Source organism: Mustela erminea, chromosome X (assembly GCF_009829155.1).
Source record: "Mustela erminea isolate mMusErm1 chromosome X, mMusErm1.Pri, whole genome shotgun sequence".
In the NCBI taxonomy this organism is placed as follows: Eukaryota; Metazoa; Chordata; class Mammalia; order Carnivora; family Mustelidae; genus Mustela; species Mustela erminea.
In genome coordinates this window covers 102,864,015-102,883,195 of record NC_045635.1, presented here as the reverse complement: position 1 = coordinate 102,883,195, position 19,181 = coordinate 102,864,015, and the positions used below count along the sequence as shown (strand labels likewise).

The following is a 19,181-nucleotide window of genomic DNA, read 5'->3' as shown; positions in this document are numbered from 1 at the left end:
TTTAATTGGGTTGTCTTTTGTTATTATTTCTCTGATTTGCCTTTTTATTATGTTAATTGTCTTTTGAAAAGCAAAATTTTAAATTTAGATTAATTCCAATTTAGCAGTACTTTTATGGTTTCCTCTTTGTGTTTTAAGAGATCTTTGCCTAATCCAAGGTCTTGAAATAGAGAAGAATACATCATTGTCCATTATAAAACAAGGCTGCCAAAACAATCTGCAAATTGTACAAATACAGTTTTCTCCAGTATTTGGCGATTGCATCTAATTTCAATTTTTGACAACAGTAACCGTACAGAAAATTTATCAGCTGTTGTATATTAATCCCTTGACACCTAATACTTGATTTGATTTTTGATACTTACCTGTTTTTTTTTTTAAATACTCACAAATTTACATTGTGTAAAGGTACTCTAAAGAAATCTGCTGGGTGCCTGGGTGGCTTAGTCGGTTAAGCATCTGCCTTTGGCCCAGATCATGATCCCAGAGTCTTGGGATTGTGTCCCGCATTGGGCTCAGCAGGGAGTCTGCTTCTCCCTCAGCTTTCCCCCTCTGCCCATGCTCTCTCTCTCACTCTCTCAAATAAATAAAATCTTCTAAAAAAATCACCATAATTATCAAAATCAATAAATTAACATTGATACTGTATTATTAAACAGATCTGAGTAGTTTATTACTTATAAATCATTTATTATATAATATATATAAAAAGGAGGTATAATGATGTTTCATTATTTTAATTCTTATAGTCTGAAAGGGATGAGTCATGTTACTAGTGCCTGTTCAAAGAACAAAAGGGTTGTCTTTTCCAGTGCCTCACATTGGGAAGCACATGAAGTCAGTCTATCCCATTACTGGTGATGTTAACATTGATCACTTGGTTAAGGTAATGCACTACCAGGTTTCTCTAGGGTACAATTATTTTTTTTCCTTTGTTGCTAATACATACCTTGTGGGAAGATACTTTTTTGACAATGTAAATAGCTTCTTTCTCATCTTACCTTCACCCACTAATGCTATTCTTTTTAACTGAACATCTTAATGTTCATATCTTGTTCTGAAATTCTTTCTTTGGCTGCAAGTGTTATAAACCTGTAAGCAGGAGACCAAACCTCCAGCTTGTGGAAGTCCTGTACATAGACATATGCATGAACATATGCACAAACATAGACAGTATTGTTACCAACATGTGCAGGTGCTAAAGTGGTCACCCCTCCCCTCTGCCATCTCCATTGCAGCTTTCCTGTATCTCTGTTCTATCACAGTTGTGCCTGGTGCCTGCCCCTAACTCCAGTCTCTATTTTTACAGAGGTAGAAGGGCAGAAAGGAAGAGGAAAATGTTTATTTTGATCACAGTGTGGGAAGAAATCTGTCTTCTCTCATTGCTAAGGTTGTGGTAGGAAAAGTGAATCTTTCCAACGATTGGAGTTAGAATTCTGGTTCATTTTTTACCCATGAAAATATTTCACTGTAACAGATCATTTGTCCTGTGTTTATAGGTTTACAAGGCTTTTGTTGCTTAGAAAGGCATTTAACTAGGGTATATAAGATCGTTTCTAACGGAGGAATTTGACCTTAGTTCCAAATAATATAATTAAATGACTTTAACAACTCATTTATAAGCTTGGGGTTGCTTGTATATATAATATATGCATATTTTGAAAATGTTGGTTATATAGTTATACCAGCTTCACTTAACAGAATAGTCTTCTAGCCTACAGTTACTTGTAATCATTTATCTCTGTGTGTTTCTTAAGTTTGAGGTACATAGCATAGGACCATTTAGTACAGTTATCTTCAAACTTCAGCATACATTAGACTCACCTGGAGCTCATCTTAAAACACATTGTTGGAGGGGCGCCTGGGTGGCTCAGTGGATTAAGCTGCTGCCTTCGGCTCAGGTCATGATCTCAGGGTCCTGGGATCGAGCCCCACATCCCACATCGGGCTCTCTGCTCAGCAGGGAGCCTGCTTCCCCCTCTCTCTCTGCCTGACTCTCTGCCTACTTGTGATCTTTCTCTCTGTAAAAACAAAACAAAACCAAAATAAAAGAAAAAACACATTGTTGGGTCCTATCCTCAGAATTTCTGGTTCAGTAGGTCTGGTGTGGAACCCACTGAAGAGAGTTTGCAGAGAGTTTGCATTTCTAACAAGTTACCAGGTGATGCTGATGCTACTTATTCAAAGACCAAACTTTGAGAACTGTTATTCTAGTATATTGACCAATTTTGGTCTTTCTTTCAGCCTTAAAAGAAGGGGTAGTTCTAAAGAATATTTCTATATGAATGGGCAGATTTTACTATCTTTAATTTTCTTGAATTATAGAGCATAGCTTTAACATGCTCATCTGATATACTTAAATGGTTTTGACAGCACCTACACACCTGAAGATGAATTCCTTGGTGCTTTTTTGCATCCAGCTGATGTTAATGGATTAAGTTGTTTGTGATAGTGACATTTAATATTGAGCTCTTTACTTTGGGCCAGGTCCTGTTCTGAGTAAGTACTTCATGTGAATCAGCTCATTTAATCTTTATCATACCCTTTATGCTTTAGGTTATGTAAATTGTTCCAGGTCACACTGTTAATACAGGGCAGGACTGATGTCAATCCAGGCTGTCTGGATTTAGAGACCAAGCTCAAAATCATCATGCTCTCCCCCCTCTACAAATGTAGTGTGTCTGAAGTGGAAGAAATGATAGGTTATCTAAGTTTTGCAATTCTTGAAATTCCTTGCTATTTTAAATTAAATCTGTTAGTGGTATTTTGTTATTTTGTTTATCTCAACAATCTGTTTTCATCTCAGTCTGTGTATCTCATCAAGCTTTTCTTGTTTTATCAGGATCATCCTTAAGACTTTTTTCTATGACTATATGTAGATACTTGTGGAGAATCTGCCTCTGTCCTTGTGTTCTACTTTCATCCATACTGAGTTCATTTACCTTTTATATGCTTTTTTTTGGCAGGGGAGAGGCATGCTATTTATGTTTCTATTGTAGCCACAGCATTTCTTTTCATCTTAATATGTATAGCTCTGTTTACAACTTTTTTCTGATACAGTGGAGTGGATCCTCTTACCTTTCCTACTTTATTTATGACCAGCCCTAAACCCCCAAGCTACAGTCTGAGTATTGAGTTCTTCTTTCAGTCTTCTCTGTAGTCTATCATGGGAAGTGAATGAGCTCAGTGAGGCTGAGTATAGCCCTCATTTAGAGTATCTCTCTCTCTCTTCTGAGATACTGTTACCTGTCCTGTACTAGGCATGCCCAGCCGTGTGGGTATGCCAGCTCCCTTAGGCTTTGACTCCTTAGCCATCTAAGCATAGTTCTTGTGTTTTTTTTTTTTTGAAGATTTTATTTATTTATTTGACAGAGATCACAAGTAGGCAGAGAGACAGGCAGAGAGAGAGGGGGAAGCAGGCTCCCTGCTGAGCAGAGAGCGCCATGTGGGCTCGATCCCAGAACCCTGGGATCATGACCTGAGCTGAAGGCAGAGGCTTTAACCCACTGCGCCACCCAGGCGCCCCAGCACAGTTCTTTTGAATGACAGCAGGCTTTAGCAGCTGGTTCTTCCTTTGCCAGAGTCCTGCTGGGCTCCTATTCACAAGAGTTTTTCCTCAGTCTGCTCACTTACCTTGCAGGTCTTTCTTAGTGCCTAAAGGATTTGTTGACTTAACTTCCTTGGTCTGTACTACTGGGATTGGGTTAAGGGCAGGAGCCATACCACGCTGTGTGTAGTACCAGAATCGTGTGTGCGTGTGTGTGCGTGTGTGTGTGTGGTGTGTGTGTGTCTGTGTCTGTGTCTGTGTGTCTTTGTCTGTCTGTCTTCCATCCCCTTGAAGTTAATAGCATAGTTTTCTTTTTTCTTGCTTGGTTGGTGGTGAATTTGGAGCATTAAAACAACACGGCATATCTTGTTCATTGCATTAGGGATAGGGGAGAGAAATTCTGTTTCACTCTATTATCTTAATTCATTTGTCTGGCCAGGCTATTTATATGGCTCTTTTTTTTATTGACCTTTGGTAAAAACCAGAGTACTTTAAATTGATTAATAGATGAAGCTTGAAAAACCTAGAGTCAGAGGGTCAGAATATTCCTTAGATTGGACATTGGATGATATTAGTTAGGAATAGCTAGCTGTGATAATGATATTTTGGTAATGTGGAAGAATGTCCTTTTTAGGAGATGCATACTGAATTATTTTGAGATAAAATGTCATGCCTGCTTTTTTTTGTCAACAGGGCAAAATGTTAATTGTTGAATCTGCAAAGTAGGTATAAGAGGTGTTTATTGATAGTGCAGTATCCACCCATTCAACTTTTACATAAACTTGAAATTTTTCATAATAAAAATCGGGGTTGCTAGGGACAGAATCTGCCTTAGCCCACTGATTCCAAAGCTCTACTTTTTAAACCAGTTACTTTAGAATTTTGGCTTGATATTTACTGTTTTTGTTTTGTTTTTCTTTTCAAAATTGAAGATCTACTCTGGTTGTGTAGATTAGAGCTCAAAGTTAACATTCCTTCTGGACAAAGGGACAAGTACAGGGGAATTATACCATACTTGTGCTTAATTTGTATGAAAGTGGCCAGGCTTGTTCCATCCAAATACTCAAGTGTATATGCCTAGGAGTAAGGGCAAAATGGGAGGATTTTTTTTCTCTTAGTTTGATTCAGTTTCTAAGGTCTCTAACCATATTCTGTGTGAATTTAGTTTTTAAAGTAATGCGTGTTCATGTGACATGGCCCCTAAATGCAAGCCAGTTACTTATTTCATGTTCACATGAATTCATATTCCCATCTCATGTTCAAGTGATTAACAGTGATTTCTTCTAATACTACAGGGGGAGAACAGTCTTGTAGTGGACTTAAATGAAAGATAATGTATCTGTGTACTTTACAGATACTTTAAGGGACTTTTAAGGGTAATTGTGAGTATATGTAATTTTCATTGTATGCACTGACTTTAGAACCTAGCTTGCCCACAAAGAGTCTTCATTTAAGGCTGTCCCCAAACAAAGTAATTTAAGGCATTACATACTGATTGTTAGGTTAACTGGTTTCATCAGGATGAGCTGCTAGCTACATGTTAGTAATGTGACTTTTCTAAGCCAGAGATGAGTGGTAATAATACTTGTCTTACCTAGTTCCTGGGGTTGCAGTGAGAATCAAATAAGATTTGTCTAAACATTAATTAGATACGAACATTAACTAGGCATTCAACTTCAGAGAGTTAAAGTTGTCATGAATTCTTCAGAACATAGTAAGTTACAACTTTTGTTAGTTGTCACTGCACTGGCTTTTGATGATTTGTTTTAAAGTATTAATATACTTTCATCTGTCTCTGTCTTTAAATAATAGATACTACTTTATTTTTTTTTTTAGATACTACTTTAAAGTAACAGCTTCATTTACCCATCAGAGCAGATTTTATTTTTTTTAAAAGATTTTTATTTGACAGAGAGATCATAAGTAGGCAGAGCAGCAGACAGAGAGGAAGAAGCAGGCTCCCCGCTGAGCAAAGAGCCTGATGTGGGGCTCGATCCCAGGACCCCAAGATCAGGACCCGAACTGAAGGCAGAGGCTCAACACATTGAGCCACCCAGGCGCCCCAGAGCAGATTTGATTTTTATATAGGAATGTCTTTGACTTCTTTACATTATGGTGGTAATCAGATGTTCCCCCATTTTATTGTGGAAATTTATGTTATAAATTAGTAACAAAACCAATTTTTTATCAAATTTTTATTACTGGGCTTTGTGAATGGACTAGTGAGGGGTAGCTATAGACATGTCAGTTTCCAATTTCAAGTAGACAAAAATTTTGTAAGAATATTTTTAGGAGAATTAGAACCTTGCATTATAATTCTTATTGATCGAGAGACAGATGCAGCTCTCAATGGCATTGTTTACTAAGCTCCTGTATGTACTTTTGCTATTGTAAGTCTTATACAAAGCAAATGAACTCCAAAGTTGGATACCAGATTTAATCTATAACATTCTTGCTATTTAATGAGCCTGAGCAGGGAGGAACTGTTAGGATGTTTATATTTGTACTTATATTGTCACCTGTATTTGAACTAAGGTCATCTTAGCTCAAGATGTTATATGTGATGACATCTTTATATGACAATTCTAATCAAGATGTAGAATCATAGTTAAGGTAATAAAATTAAAAATAGGTTCTTAATTTTTACCATTAACTATGCTTTTTACTTAAGAGAAATATAAAAACATACAAGATAGGCAGATACTAAGTCTGTTAATAGTCAGATGTAGACTCTGTGTACAAACAGTGTAATTTTAAGAAGTATATTTTGTGTAAGAAAGGTCAAATTTTTAGTGGGCACCAGATGCACACTGTAAGCAGTTGATTCGATCCTTGTGCCTCCTCTCAAAGATGGTTTTCTGAAATTGGAACCCCAGTGTTCAGTTTCAGGGAAAAAAATGTAGGATGTAAAAATGAAAAATATTTGTGAAAGATTCAGCTCTTGGAGGTTTGGCCATTTGTCCATGCAGGGCATAGCAGATGCTATTAGATTCCATCTGTATTCTTTTGGCTCTACACTAGATCCTTATCATTTTGGTGTGTGCCAGCCCAATTTTCAACTATTGGCACCTGCATCTCTCTTTGAGGGCTTTTCTGGCCACATAGGTAGTATAGGAATTGGTATCCTGGAATTTCTGGAGAACTAATTCACCTTGCCCCCCTCTCCCCAGCTCTCAACCAGTGAAATGATTGGTGTTAGTGTTTAACTACCATGCTTTGAGATGGGATAATCCTGAGTTGTATCTCTTCTGGGACCCTCAGAGTCCCCAGTGGGATTAAGCTCCAGTTAACTCACAGGAATAATTCCTACTAGTGGTACCTAGGGTTGCTTCCCAAATAAATTATGTCTGCACTTGAATAGGGTCCGCTTTTGGGGGAATGTAAAGTAAAACACAAGGGCATATCCCTTTAAATGAATTCCATATGAAAACTTTACTTTTCCCTAAAGATAGATTTACAGGGCAATTTTTTTGTTTTACAACAGACTTTTGTTTGTTATGAACTCCATTTATGAAGAGAATTCATTTAAGTAAATCACATACTCATATTCATTAAGTGCACCAAAAATACCCATTTTTACACACCGCTTGTTAGAACTATGCTTGTGTAAAACAGCACAGTTTCATATCATAATCAGCTTTTTAACCAAAGTAATTACTTTTGGGTGGTGAATTTTATGAAACCAAGTGTAGCTATTTAGCATTTTGTTTTGTTTGCTATATTTTAATGTTTAAACCACTCTCACAAGTCCATTTCCTGCAATTTGAATGCTACTCATGTGGTAGGGAAGGGAGACCATGTGCTTTATTGTCTAAACTAGGATACTCAAGATGGAAAGGTTGTTGCTATTATATACACTGGGATAAAAAGCAAGAACCAGCACATATGGTCATCCTGTGTACTGGTGACCATATTATTAATTCTTTGCTACAGATTTGTACTGATTTAAAAATGAGAAGTGTTGGAAGATAGTACTTTTCCATTTAGTATCTCTGTTTTCAGAAATGATGTAGTATCAATATTACTGATTGTTTTTGTTTTATAAAATTTTAAGAGTTCCTGATTAAAAGATAAAAACAAAGCTTTGAACCAAAACATTGAAAGGCAATTCATTTATCTCTTCTTCAGGCTCGGTAAACTCATGGCCTTGTAACTTTTAACCTGTAGTTTATATTTTCCTATTTCTAAGTTATTTTGATGGGTCTTAGTTGGATCCTTTCTAGCAAAAAGATTTTCCTTACAGTTTTAAGACCTAAAAGGGAAATTTTTAGTCTACTGTATGATGGCACATAGTGAGTACTCCATAAATGGCAGTTAATAAGAAGGTGAAAATTAGGAAGGTGAAAATAGTGCCACAGTGTACTTAGATTTAGCTTCAGGTTCAAATCTAGTCAGATATCTTACCTACTTTTCTTTTTTTTCTTTTCTGAAATAAAGTATAAAGTAACATTTCAAATATTCAGGGATTGGAGATAGTAAAAGTAGGACATCAGTGATAAAGTAATTTATCTAGTTAAATCTACAACTTTTTACCAAGCTTTATTTCTTGACTCTCGAGAAACCCCCTCTTAGTGGACCTACATTCTTTTTCTGCCCAGTTCTTTTATGCGGCCTTGTCATCTGCTCCCTCACTATAGGGCAAGAATGGAACTTGCTTGGGGCTATTTTTAGCTGATGGTCTGCCTAGGCATAATTATGCTTGATTTTATTCAGACATAAAAATTCAGTTCCTAATGGTCCATTGGTAAGTGTAAACTCTGCTTCAAGAGATCCTCAAAGATGGGAACTGTCTTTGTCACTTCCTCAAAGATAGGAGTTCATCTTTGAATCCCCAGTGTCTGGCACATAGTAAATGAATGAATGAAATGGATATATTTTGTTTCTCCCCCTTTTTTCTTCCTCCCTTTCTTCCTGGACTGGCCATTCCATAAAATTTTCATGTTGTACAATGGGAATGGAGAGTTTTATATTTACTCTAAATTAAAAAGCAAATTAAACTAAAAGAAAAAGAAAGCATCAAGGGATTGGAATGTATCTAATGGACATATAGACATTACAAGCTTAAATAAGTATTTAGTAAAGGAATTAAGACAGTTTAGTAGGTAAGAAAATGTTTTATTTCTATGTAGAAAACTATGTGTAGCTTCATTAGAATTATAATACACTAGAAAAGGAGTAGCTTAACTGTCTTTATCCCTGACAGAATATACTGTAAATCTAGTTCTTCCTAATATGCCACCAGAATTACCCCCTGCCCCAAACCAAACCAAATCAAACCAAACCAAAGCAGCTATCTACTTTGTTTTCTGCCAGGCTATTTCTTCATAACCTGACCTTTACTTGCTGACCAGGATACATGTTGACTTAATAGTTGTTTCTGTGAAAGGGAACCATATCTTTTTAACTTGCTGATTAAAAAAAGTAGGGGGGGGATTATGTGTTATTTTTCCCCCATCAAGATGATGCGGCAGTCCCAGAACTAGTCTTATGTGGAAATGTTGCACAGAAGTTAGATTTCTCTTTAGTAGTATCCATTAAATTACCAAGTATGAAAACATACGTGCACAAAATACCCATCTCTGCCAAGAAGGTAAATAAGCTTGTTAGCTGCATGTTAGCGTTTTTCCCCTTCGTCACTTGGTATTGAGTTAAATTCTTCCCAGAAATCTAGATTGTCCTTGGCTATCTGTGCTTCAATTGTCCTTTTGGCCTTTGCACACTCTAACTCTCCACTTGCCTGTATGCACACACAAGTACTACTATTTCATTTTGAATGAATGGACAGCATCAGCATCAAACATGGTACTTCAGCAGTCCATCTGCAAATCACCGATAGGAAATGCTCAAGTTTTTTCGTTCAGGCCAACTTAGGCAGTGGTTTGGTCTTTGTCAGTAGTGTTACTAATATTTTGGGCTTCTCATTGAGAGTTTAAGTAATGGTGAATTAAAACATAGTTTAAATTTCTTTGGGTTTAATCTTTTGTGTTACTGCTTTAGTCTTAGATTTTACTAATTCCATAGCAGAAAATCAGAACTTCTGGATGGAAGAATGCAAATGCATTATTAACTAAATTGTGCTGGATACAATCTTATAATAAATTCAATTTTTAAGATGCTTTGGTTTGTGTTAATGAGGTTGAGAAAAGAATTGGCTTATAATATTGACATTTAAAATTCATGAATGTTGCAAATGATTTGAAAGTTAGAAATATAGGTGAAATTTAAAAATGTTAATTCGTAATACTGGTTATATTTAAAATCTACACTTATTTAGAAAGTAAGGAAATAATTCACAACCATGTGCAAGTTAATTTTTTTCAAATTAGATGTTAAATTGTGACATCATAATCTTAACCTTTTTGCATTTTATTTATAGTTTTTTTTAATTTTAGTTTCAGTCTGATGGAAGCAAACAAGAAGATAAAGAGAAAACGGTAAGAGACTAGAAAAATCCAATGTATTGTATCTGATTTGTCTTTGTACAGCATACTGTAAATTTTACTGTGAACAAGCTTTAATCACCTGTGTGAATATTTTGTACTCCACGTGCTTAGTATAGTTTTTGATATATTTTTTAAGATTGATAACTCCTATTTTTGAGGATTACCATGTTGAGAAAGGAAGAGGGATAATACGAGTCCCTTATTCTCCTGCTACCCCTTTCCTTACCTTACCTCATCGCTCCCTTAGATGGAGAAGCACAAATATCCATTGTGAAAAGGGCAGTGATAGTGTGGGAAATTAGATGTGGTGTGGTATGAGATCAAGGAATGGAAGTTTTTCCAAGGCTGACATAGACTTATTTTGTCGGGGGGGGGTTAATGTGGACCTTTTACTAAAATAATTTTTCCTCCCTTTTTCTTAGGAAGTTATCCTTAGCTGTTTACTTAGCATTACTGACCAGGTACTTCTTCCATCTCTTTCTTTGATGGACTGCAATGCTTGTATGTCTGAGGAACTGTGGGGAATGTTTAAAACATTTCCATATCAGCATAGGTAAATACATAATATTTTTGTATTTTTAACTACTATTCTAGTGCATTAACCTCTAAGTATTTAACTTTTCCTAATTCTTCATCTCATCGTTTTTTAAGATATCGTCTGTATGGCCAGTGGAAGAATGAAACTTATAACAGTCACCCACTTTTAGTAAAAGTTAAAGCCCAAACAATAGACAGAGCCAAATATATCATGAAGTAAGTTTTAATTTACTTTTCTTCATATTAACCTAAAGTATATTTGGATTAATTTACTTTCTTCCAGCCAACTTATGTCTGAGCCTCAGTTCTGAGAAAGCCCAGGAGTATTTGCTTAATGGTATAGCCGATTATATACTGCAGATAGAATGACTATCAATTTTTGTGCCTTTTAGCTTATTTTGACTACCAAGTTAATTTTTGTAGTTGTCATGTTTGCATAGCTGTAAAATCTAATAATCTTTAATGCATCATATTATAGGGTGAGTCTGTTTTTAAAGGCCTACTATGGCCTTTGTTCAATTTGCATAATAAATTTCATGGCTTAGAAAAGGTGGTCAAAGTTCTGAAATTTCTTCTGCCAAAAGTTATCATAATAAAGATTTTTCCTGGGGTGCCCCAGTGGCTCAGTCAGTTAAGCTTCTGACTCTTGGTTTTGGCTTAATTTGTGACCTCATGGGTTGTGGATACTGCCCTGCATTGGGCTCTGTGCTCGGCACGCAGTCTGCTTGGGATTCTCTGCCTTTCCCTCTCCCTCTTCTCTTATCCCTGCTTGCATGTGTGCTTTCTCTCTCTCTTTCTCAAATAAATAAGATCTTATAAACATTTTTCTTTTTTGGAAAATGTAATGGAATTATGCAGAACTATCTCCTTGAATCAACTTCTGAAAAATTTCTCCTCTCTTCGTTTGTGTGCTTTTATTTCTTGGCAAACTGAAATTTAATTATGAAAATCGTATACTTGTCGGTTTATATGCTGCTAAATAACTGCTGTATTACAAGTGTTTTCAGCAAGGCTGTTGATTGCCATATCTTTTATATTTATGTAGTGGTATGGTTATTCTAATTAAAATAGTTTCTTCTCTAGTTTAACTAGATTTAACAGTATGCAGTGATACTGTCTGCCCAGTGATACTGTCCCTGGCCAGTCTGCTGGGGGAACAGGTGTATGCACAATCACAGTCTGGTTTAGTAGTTGCTTTATGCAGTATATATAACGTTATTTGGGAGGATAGGGAAGAGAGTGAGTTATTTCACCCTGTGGAAGTTGGGGAAGGCGTAGAAAGAGATGATATTAGAATTGGTTCTTCCAAAAGAGTTCTGGTCTTACGAATTCGCCAAGTAGAGTATCTAGCTTAACAACAACAACTAATATTTATGGAGCCATTAATATTTATGTGTGCTAGGCCGTGAACTAAGTGCTTTAGGTGGATTATTTAATAATACAGTTGATCCTTGAACACACATGGGTTTGAACTATGCAGATTCACTTACATGTGGATTTTTTTCAGTAAATGTATTGGAAATTTTTTTGGAGATCTCGAACAAATTTGAAAAAACTTACAAATCACATAGCCTAGAAATATTGAAAAAATCAAGAAAAAGTTAGGTATGTCATGAATGCATAAAATACATGTAGATACCAGTCTGTTTTATCATTTGCTACAATAAAATATACACCAATCTATTCTACAAAGTTAAAATTTACCAGAACTTACTTACATGCACATTTACAGACTGTACAATGTACCATTCAGTCAAGAGAGATGTAAACATATGTGAAGATTTAGTATTAAGTCATAACTGCATAAAACTACCTGTAATACCATACTACTATAATAATTTTGTAACCACCCCCTGTTGCTATGCAGTGAGCTCAAGTGTTGTTGAGTATCCGCTTAAAATACTGTGTGATGCTAATCATCTCTGTGTGAGCAGTTCATCTCCCCAGCAAATTGTGTATTGCAGTAAAAAGTGATCTCTCACGGTTCTTACATATTTTTCGTGTTTATTGTGATACCGTACGCCTTGCATAACACCCTGGGACCCATTCGAAGTGCTTCTAGTGCTGCCGGAAGTGCTCACAAGCAGAAAAAAGTCATGACATAACAAGAAAAAGGTGAATTGCTTAATAATGTACCATAGATTGAGGTCTGTAGCTGCTGCTATCTGCCGTTTCAAGAGAAATGAATCCAGTGTAAGGACTTTTTTTTTTTTTTCAAGGAAATTGATCAAGTCATTGCTGCAGCTATACCAGCAGATGTGAAAACCTTGTAGTTTTTGTGAAATACCTTTTTATCTTGTATTGAAAATGCAGCTGTTATGTGGGTGCAGGATTGCTTTAAGAATGAAATATCTATTGATTCGAATATAATTTGAGAAAATGCCAACTCATTATATGAAAACTTAAAGCAGAAGGAAGGTGAAGGATCAGAACCTGGAGAATTTAAGGCCAGTAAAGGATGGTTTTGATAATTTTAGAGAGGTTGGCTTAAAAAATGTCAAGATGACAGGAGAAGCCGTTTCTGCTGAACAAGAGGCAGAAAGTAGGTAAGTTCCCAGATGCCATTAAGAAAATCATTGAGGAGAAGGGATATTTGCCTGAACAGGTTTTTAATGCAGACAAAAGTTGCCCTATTCTGGAAAATAAAGCCACAAAGAACATTTATTTGTGAGGAAGGAAGAGTAAGCACCAGGATTTGAGGTAGGAAGGGATAGGCTAACTGTTGTTTTGTGCAAACGCAGTCAGGTTTGTGATCTGGAGTGCCCTTCCCTACCAGGCTGCAGGTTTATGATCTGGAGTGCCCTTCCCTACCAAGCTGCTAGCTCCTGAGCCTTGAAGGGAAAGAGAAATACCAGGTGCCAGGAAACAAATTGACACTGGACCATCTGGCAGAAGGTTCTTACATTCTAGACTGCTTTTTGACTTCTGTTATGACATGGACCCTGGCACTGAAACTAAAGCAAATGGTAGAAGAAGGCTAGGTACCGTATAGAAACATTTTTAAAGAAGTAGAAAAGCAAAAAAGTCAGACAGAAATTACCATTTACTTCCATAAAGTTACACTGAGTGTGCCTGTCTCAACTGCCTGCCTTCCACCTCCTCTGCCTCTTCCACTCTGCCATCCCTGAGACAAGACCAACATGAGAGTGAAGACCTTTATGTTAATCCACTTCCACTTAATGAATAGTAAATAATCATCATGATATACAGTTAATAAATTTACCTGTTGTGTTTGTGTGTCTTCGTGTGAAATCTAACCTTTTGGCAAGAACTATAGGAGATATTTTTGTGTCTTTATCATCGTCATGTAGGATATTATGTGCAAGACTTGTATGCAGGTGGGTAGCTTATCCTTACATATGCATAGGTGAATGATATTTAACAAAATTAATAATGTGTTTGTTTTCTTACTTTTCTTACTTTTATAACTTTGCTTTCAAAGAATTGTATTATTGTGTAATATGCCTTTCTTGTAATTGGACAAACTGCATTATCAGCCTGTCACAGATAAGTGGGTTTTTAAAAAAAGTAATAGTATTTCCAATACTGTATTATGAATATACTGTAGTGCTATATGCCATAAAAATTTGATAATGATTCATTCATTATCATATAGGCTAAGCTACGATGAGGCAATCATATCAATTATATTAGGCTGCCATAAAGCAGTCATATTGTTGCTGTTCTGTTGTCAATGCATGAATCATTATATCTGTAAATAAATACGAATTTCTTTTCACATTATCTTCGATTTTGATTTCTAGTGTTAGTGGTGCATATAACATCTGCAGTGTTCTGTATCATATAAGATAATGCTGGTGTAGGTACTGACAGACTGTCTTGTAAATAGACAATGTAAGCTTAACAGTATTGACAGTAGTGTAAATGTATTTTCCTTATGATTTTCTTAATAACATTTTCTTTAGCTTACTTGTAATATTCTTACTTAAAAAACTTTCTTACATTGTAAGAATATAGTATATGAGATACAGAGTATGTGTTAATCTGCTGTTTATGTTATTAGGCAGGCTTCTTTCTGGTCAGTAGTAGGCTATTAGTAGTTAAGGTTTTTGGGAAGTCAGAAATGATACACAGATTTTCGACTGTGTAGGGATTTGTTGCCCCTAATCTCTATGTTGTTCAGGGGTCAGTTGTATTGTAAATATTATCAGATCTCTTGAATCTGTGCCTTTACTCTCTACTGCCACTGACTTCTTTTATCTGGAGTATTATGGTACCTTTATTCTTTATTCTTTCTTCAATATCCTTTGGTGACTAACTGTTGCCTGTAGGTTATATGTCAATCTTTATGACATGGTGATGTAAGACATCTTTCACACTCTGTCTCTCCCCATTTCCAACCTCTTTGCCAGCTAATTCTACCTCCAGCTGTGCTGAGCTCAGTCAGTTAAGTTTCCCTGAATGTACTCTGGTCTCCTTTTTCTTTGCATATATTTTTCGTTTCTTCTGTTTGAACAGGTTTTCCCTTACCTCTTTTTGCTCTTAGTCTGGCGACCTCATCATCCTTGGAGGGTAGGCTTCAGTGTTGGCTCCTCACAAAAGCCTTCTGTAGTATGTACTGCCAAGCACAGTTGACTGTTCTTTGTGCCACTGCTATCCCATGTACATGTGATGCTATCATACCGTTGAGATATTGCTGTGATTATTTTCTTTTATCTAATTATCTAATCTCTTGAATAGTTTATACATTCACATGGCTTACATTTCAATAAATATAAAGAGGTAGATAATAAAAAGTCTCTCATCCCATCCTCCATTGACTCAGTGCTCCTAAAGGAAAAAAGTAGCCACTGTTTAGTTTATTTATCCTCCCAGAGATTTTTGTGTATATATAGATGAATGCAAAAACATTATTCTCTCCCTTTGTACTATTGATAGCATATAATAAATACTGTTCTGTAACTTGCTGGATTTCAGAATGTAAAATTTAAAAAATAGGTTAAGTTGTTCTGCCCAGCTAAGCTTGAGAGCAGGAGCTATTATTCATCCTTGTATTCCACAGGCTTAGCTCTTTGCCTGTTATAGAAGACATTAATATGAATGAATTAATTAATAAAAATATATATCAGAGAAGAGTATGTATAGAATTTTTAATGTACTTGGATTTTTGTTGTTGTAATTATTTCACCAGGCTTGAGCAATATGATTTTGGTGTTGATTAAACTTTGTACTTTGGGAATGGAATGTATTAATTTATTACTTAGAGAATATAACAAGTTTTGATTACTGTTTAAAAAATGCATTTGCTGTAAGGCATTCAGTAGTTCATTCAACAGATGGTCATTGATTGTGTTCCATATGCCAGACACCATGGTAGCTTAAGGGTTAAGACATCATCAAGAAAGTCTTCCTTTTTTTTTAAATTTTTTTTTTGTTTTTCCCTCCAGGGTGGAGGCAGAAGGGAATGGGATAAAAGGTATATAGAGAGGATGGATCTGCTTTGGCAAGTAGGAGGACCACCTGAAATAGTAGGGTCAGAAGTAAGGACAGGTGGCAGTAAGTTTGAAGGTGGAACAGAGTATAGCCAAAGTTTCAAACTTGATTGGTCTCTCTTTTCTGTGGGAAAAAAGGAAATTGGACAATGGAGAATGGGAAAGTGGAGCAATTGATGATGAAATAATTTTGATTGATGGGTCAGATTTGTCATAAGAAACTTCTTAAGGGGGTGCCGGCGTGGCTCAGTGTGTTAAGCCTCTGCCTTTGGCTCAGGTCATGATCTCAGGGTCCTGGGATCAAGCCCCGCATGGGGCTCTCTGCTCAGTGGGGAGCCTACTCCCCCCACCACCCGCCTGCCTCTCTGCCTACCTGTGATCTCTATTAAATAAATAAATAAAATCTTCAAAAAAAAAAAAAAAGAAACTTAACATAATTATTAAGTTTGTTACTTCCAGAATGGTCCCTTTCCTTGAACTATCAATTGAATTCATTATTTGCTTATTGTATTGTATTTTCATTCTAGAAAGCTTTTAGTCATCAGCTTTTTTAAGTTTCTAGATTTACTGTATAATATCAGAAGAGTTTAAGATGCTGTGTAATAATTTTGAGCTGTAAACATTTCATAGATATGTTTTCCAGAATGTTAGTTAAAGGAATATTGAGCAGAGGAAGAATTAAAGAGGAAGGAGAGGAGTAGAACTGAGTTTTTAAAAAATTGTTTACATGAAAACCAGAGAACTTCCTCTATCAGGGAATGCAGCATTGGTAGCTATTACTCTGTTAGTTTAACATAGACAGATGGTATGAGGTATTTGATTGCATTACACTGAATTTGATACCTAAACTGATAAATGAGCACTTCTAAATCTAAAATAATTATGATTTTTGGGTTGCCTGGGTGGCTCAGTCATTTAAGCATCTAGCATCTGCCTTTGGCTCAGGTCACGATCCCAGGGCCCTGGGATTGAGTCCTACATCGGGCTACTTGCTCAGCAGGGAGCCTGCTTCAGCCTCTGCTTGCTGCTCCCCCTGCTTGTGCACCCTCTCTCTCTGTCAAATATATAGAAAAATCTTTAAAAAAATAATTACGATTTTCTTCAAGAGGAGTTTTATATACTTGTAGAGTACATTAAGAGTTTATTTTTATTAGACTATTTCTATAAAATGGAAGTGTATGTATTTTAAATGTTAAGCATTAATACCCTTTGGGAGAATGCCTAACCAAAATAACTTAAGGCCTACAGTAATGTATATGAAGAATGAGGTGGTTTTACATGGATCCATTTTGGATACTTGGGAAAGATTTGTTTTTTGTTTGTTTTTTTTTTATGATATAACAAAGCTATCAACATTATAAGGGAAAAGACTTAACATGATTTCTGCCACCTTTTTTCCCCTTGTAGGCGTCTAACCAAGGAAAATGTTAAGCCTTCCGGAAGACAAATTGGGAAGTTGAGCCACAGCAATCCAACCATTTTGTTTGATTATGTATGTTTTGAGGTTAATATTATTTTAAGGGATTTTCCTTTTTGTTGTCTTTAAATCAGCACAAGTGGAAATGGAATGATGAAGTTTTAGAAATGATAGTTTTAAGGGAAAAAATCTTTAGCAAATGAGACTGTATAGTTACTCTAAAAATAAAACAGCATACAGTATATTTAACACATTGATCTGCTTTTTTGGTCATATGTAAGAATGCTACTGTCAAACAGTCTAAAATTGTTTTATTTACCCCATGTTGATTTAGAAAAATATTAATAAAGAGATGCATTATTTATTGATTTTAGTTGTTAGAAACATTTGAATCGCATTTCATTGTGACTCAGACGTAATGCTTTCATATTTAGAAAGATTTCTGAAAGACATTTGGTACCTATCATTCCAGAAGTCAAGTTATATGTCCTGGAATTATTTCCTAATTAAAGAATATAGCCTAAGAAAATACTTCCTAAGAAATGATAGAATATAGTAGGTTTTATATAAATACAAAGTAGAAGGAGGCTACTTTAATTTTAAGCATTATTTCTTTTGAAAAACAAAAAGCATAGCTATTATTTAGCACAAAAGTTCCCTTTTGATGAGTAGATGCTATCTGTCTTTTGTTGCTATTTTCCAGATCTTGTCACAAATACAGAAGTATGATAATTTAATAACACCTGTAGTAGATTCATTGAAATACCTCACTTCATTGAATTATGATGTTTTGGCCTGTATCCTTTCAAGTGAAGTAATACATAAATTTCACATTTCATAGGTCTTAACTGGTGAACATTTGTTTTCATTCTTTTTATTTTTCTTTTTCACTCTGAATTCCATTAATAACCATATGAGGTTAATTCCATTGGCTGATCTAAAGGTTGGGCAGTCAGGAGTTTGTGTATGTGTGTCTGTTGTGTATAAGGAGAGAACAAGTTAACTTTATTTAACATGGTAATATGTCTTGCTTGGTGAAAGATGTAAAAGTTGGTACTACAGTAAGTGTAATTTTCAGTAATCTGTAATAACTTGAAGCTAACAGTTTTATTTTTTTCCCCAAGATGTGGCATTTTCTTATTATTTAAAGGGTCTTTGTTAGAGATGTAGTGACCTAAAATTTTTCCTTAATGTGCAAGATTGTATCATTGAAGCTTTAGCTAATCCGGAAAAGGAGAGAATGAAACATGATGACACAACCATCTCAAGTTGGCTTCAGAGTAAGTATTTTTATTTTTCTAAGGATGAAATTTCCATCTGTTGTAATTGCCATGTTAAGTATCCTATTGCTAATGCTAAGGGCCTGCTTGTAAAGAGGTCTTGAGAATACCTAGCCACTCAGCTCGTTCTCAGAGTATCTCTAAGTCTTCGGCTGTGTAAGGAAGTTCATATAGTACTTAACTCATTTTCCAACTGAAGAGTCCAGTATTGGCTCTCATAGAATTTGTGCAAGCATTACTGGGGAGATAAAAATTCCCTCCTATTATTTTAGAGGGATTTATCTTTTTTTAGAGGAATTAATCTTAAGGGAACTCTTCTCTTTTCTTTCCTTTCCATCCTGAGGTTTTAGTCATCTTAAAAGAACAAAAATGTGGTTGTTAATGGAAACCCTAGCCTTGTTTTATTTTAAATATCTTGTGCTTTTGATTTCTAGCTGTGAGTTCCCTTTTCTTTCAACCGTTTGTGTCTGATAGCTGAATTTTGTGGTAGCTCCCCATTCCCCT

The 19,181-nt window shown here is 35.6% G+C and overlaps 1 protein-coding gene across 16 annotated transcripts in view; it reads left to right on the top strand.

The window, feature by feature from the left end:
* The window catches only part of THOC2 (THO complex 2), a 116,211-nt gene that overhangs the window by 62,357 nt on the left and 34,673 nt on the right, over positions 1–19,181 (top strand). For 12 of the 16 annotated variants that reach the window (XR_004282853.1, XR_004282854.1, XM_032331871.1 and 9 more), the window contains exons 13-18: positions 9,940–9,981; positions 10,413–10,543; positions 10,642–10,743; positions 17,388–17,484; positions 18,101–18,194; positions 18,597–18,677. Coding sequence is in view for 14 of the 16 variants with exons in the window: in XM_032331871.1 (XP_032187762.1) it covers positions 9,940–9,981; positions 10,413–10,543; positions 10,642–10,743; positions 17,388–17,484; positions 18,101–18,194; positions 18,597–18,677 (547 nt within the window). In the remaining 2 variants the exon portion in view is untranslated. The remainder of the gene's footprint in view (positions 1–9,939; positions 9,982–10,412; positions 10,544–10,641; positions 10,744–17,387; positions 17,485–18,100; positions 18,195–18,596; positions 18,678–19,181) is intronic. The other 4 variants (XM_032331878.1, XM_032331877.1, XM_032331872.1 and 1 more) reach the window with 1 other exon arrangement.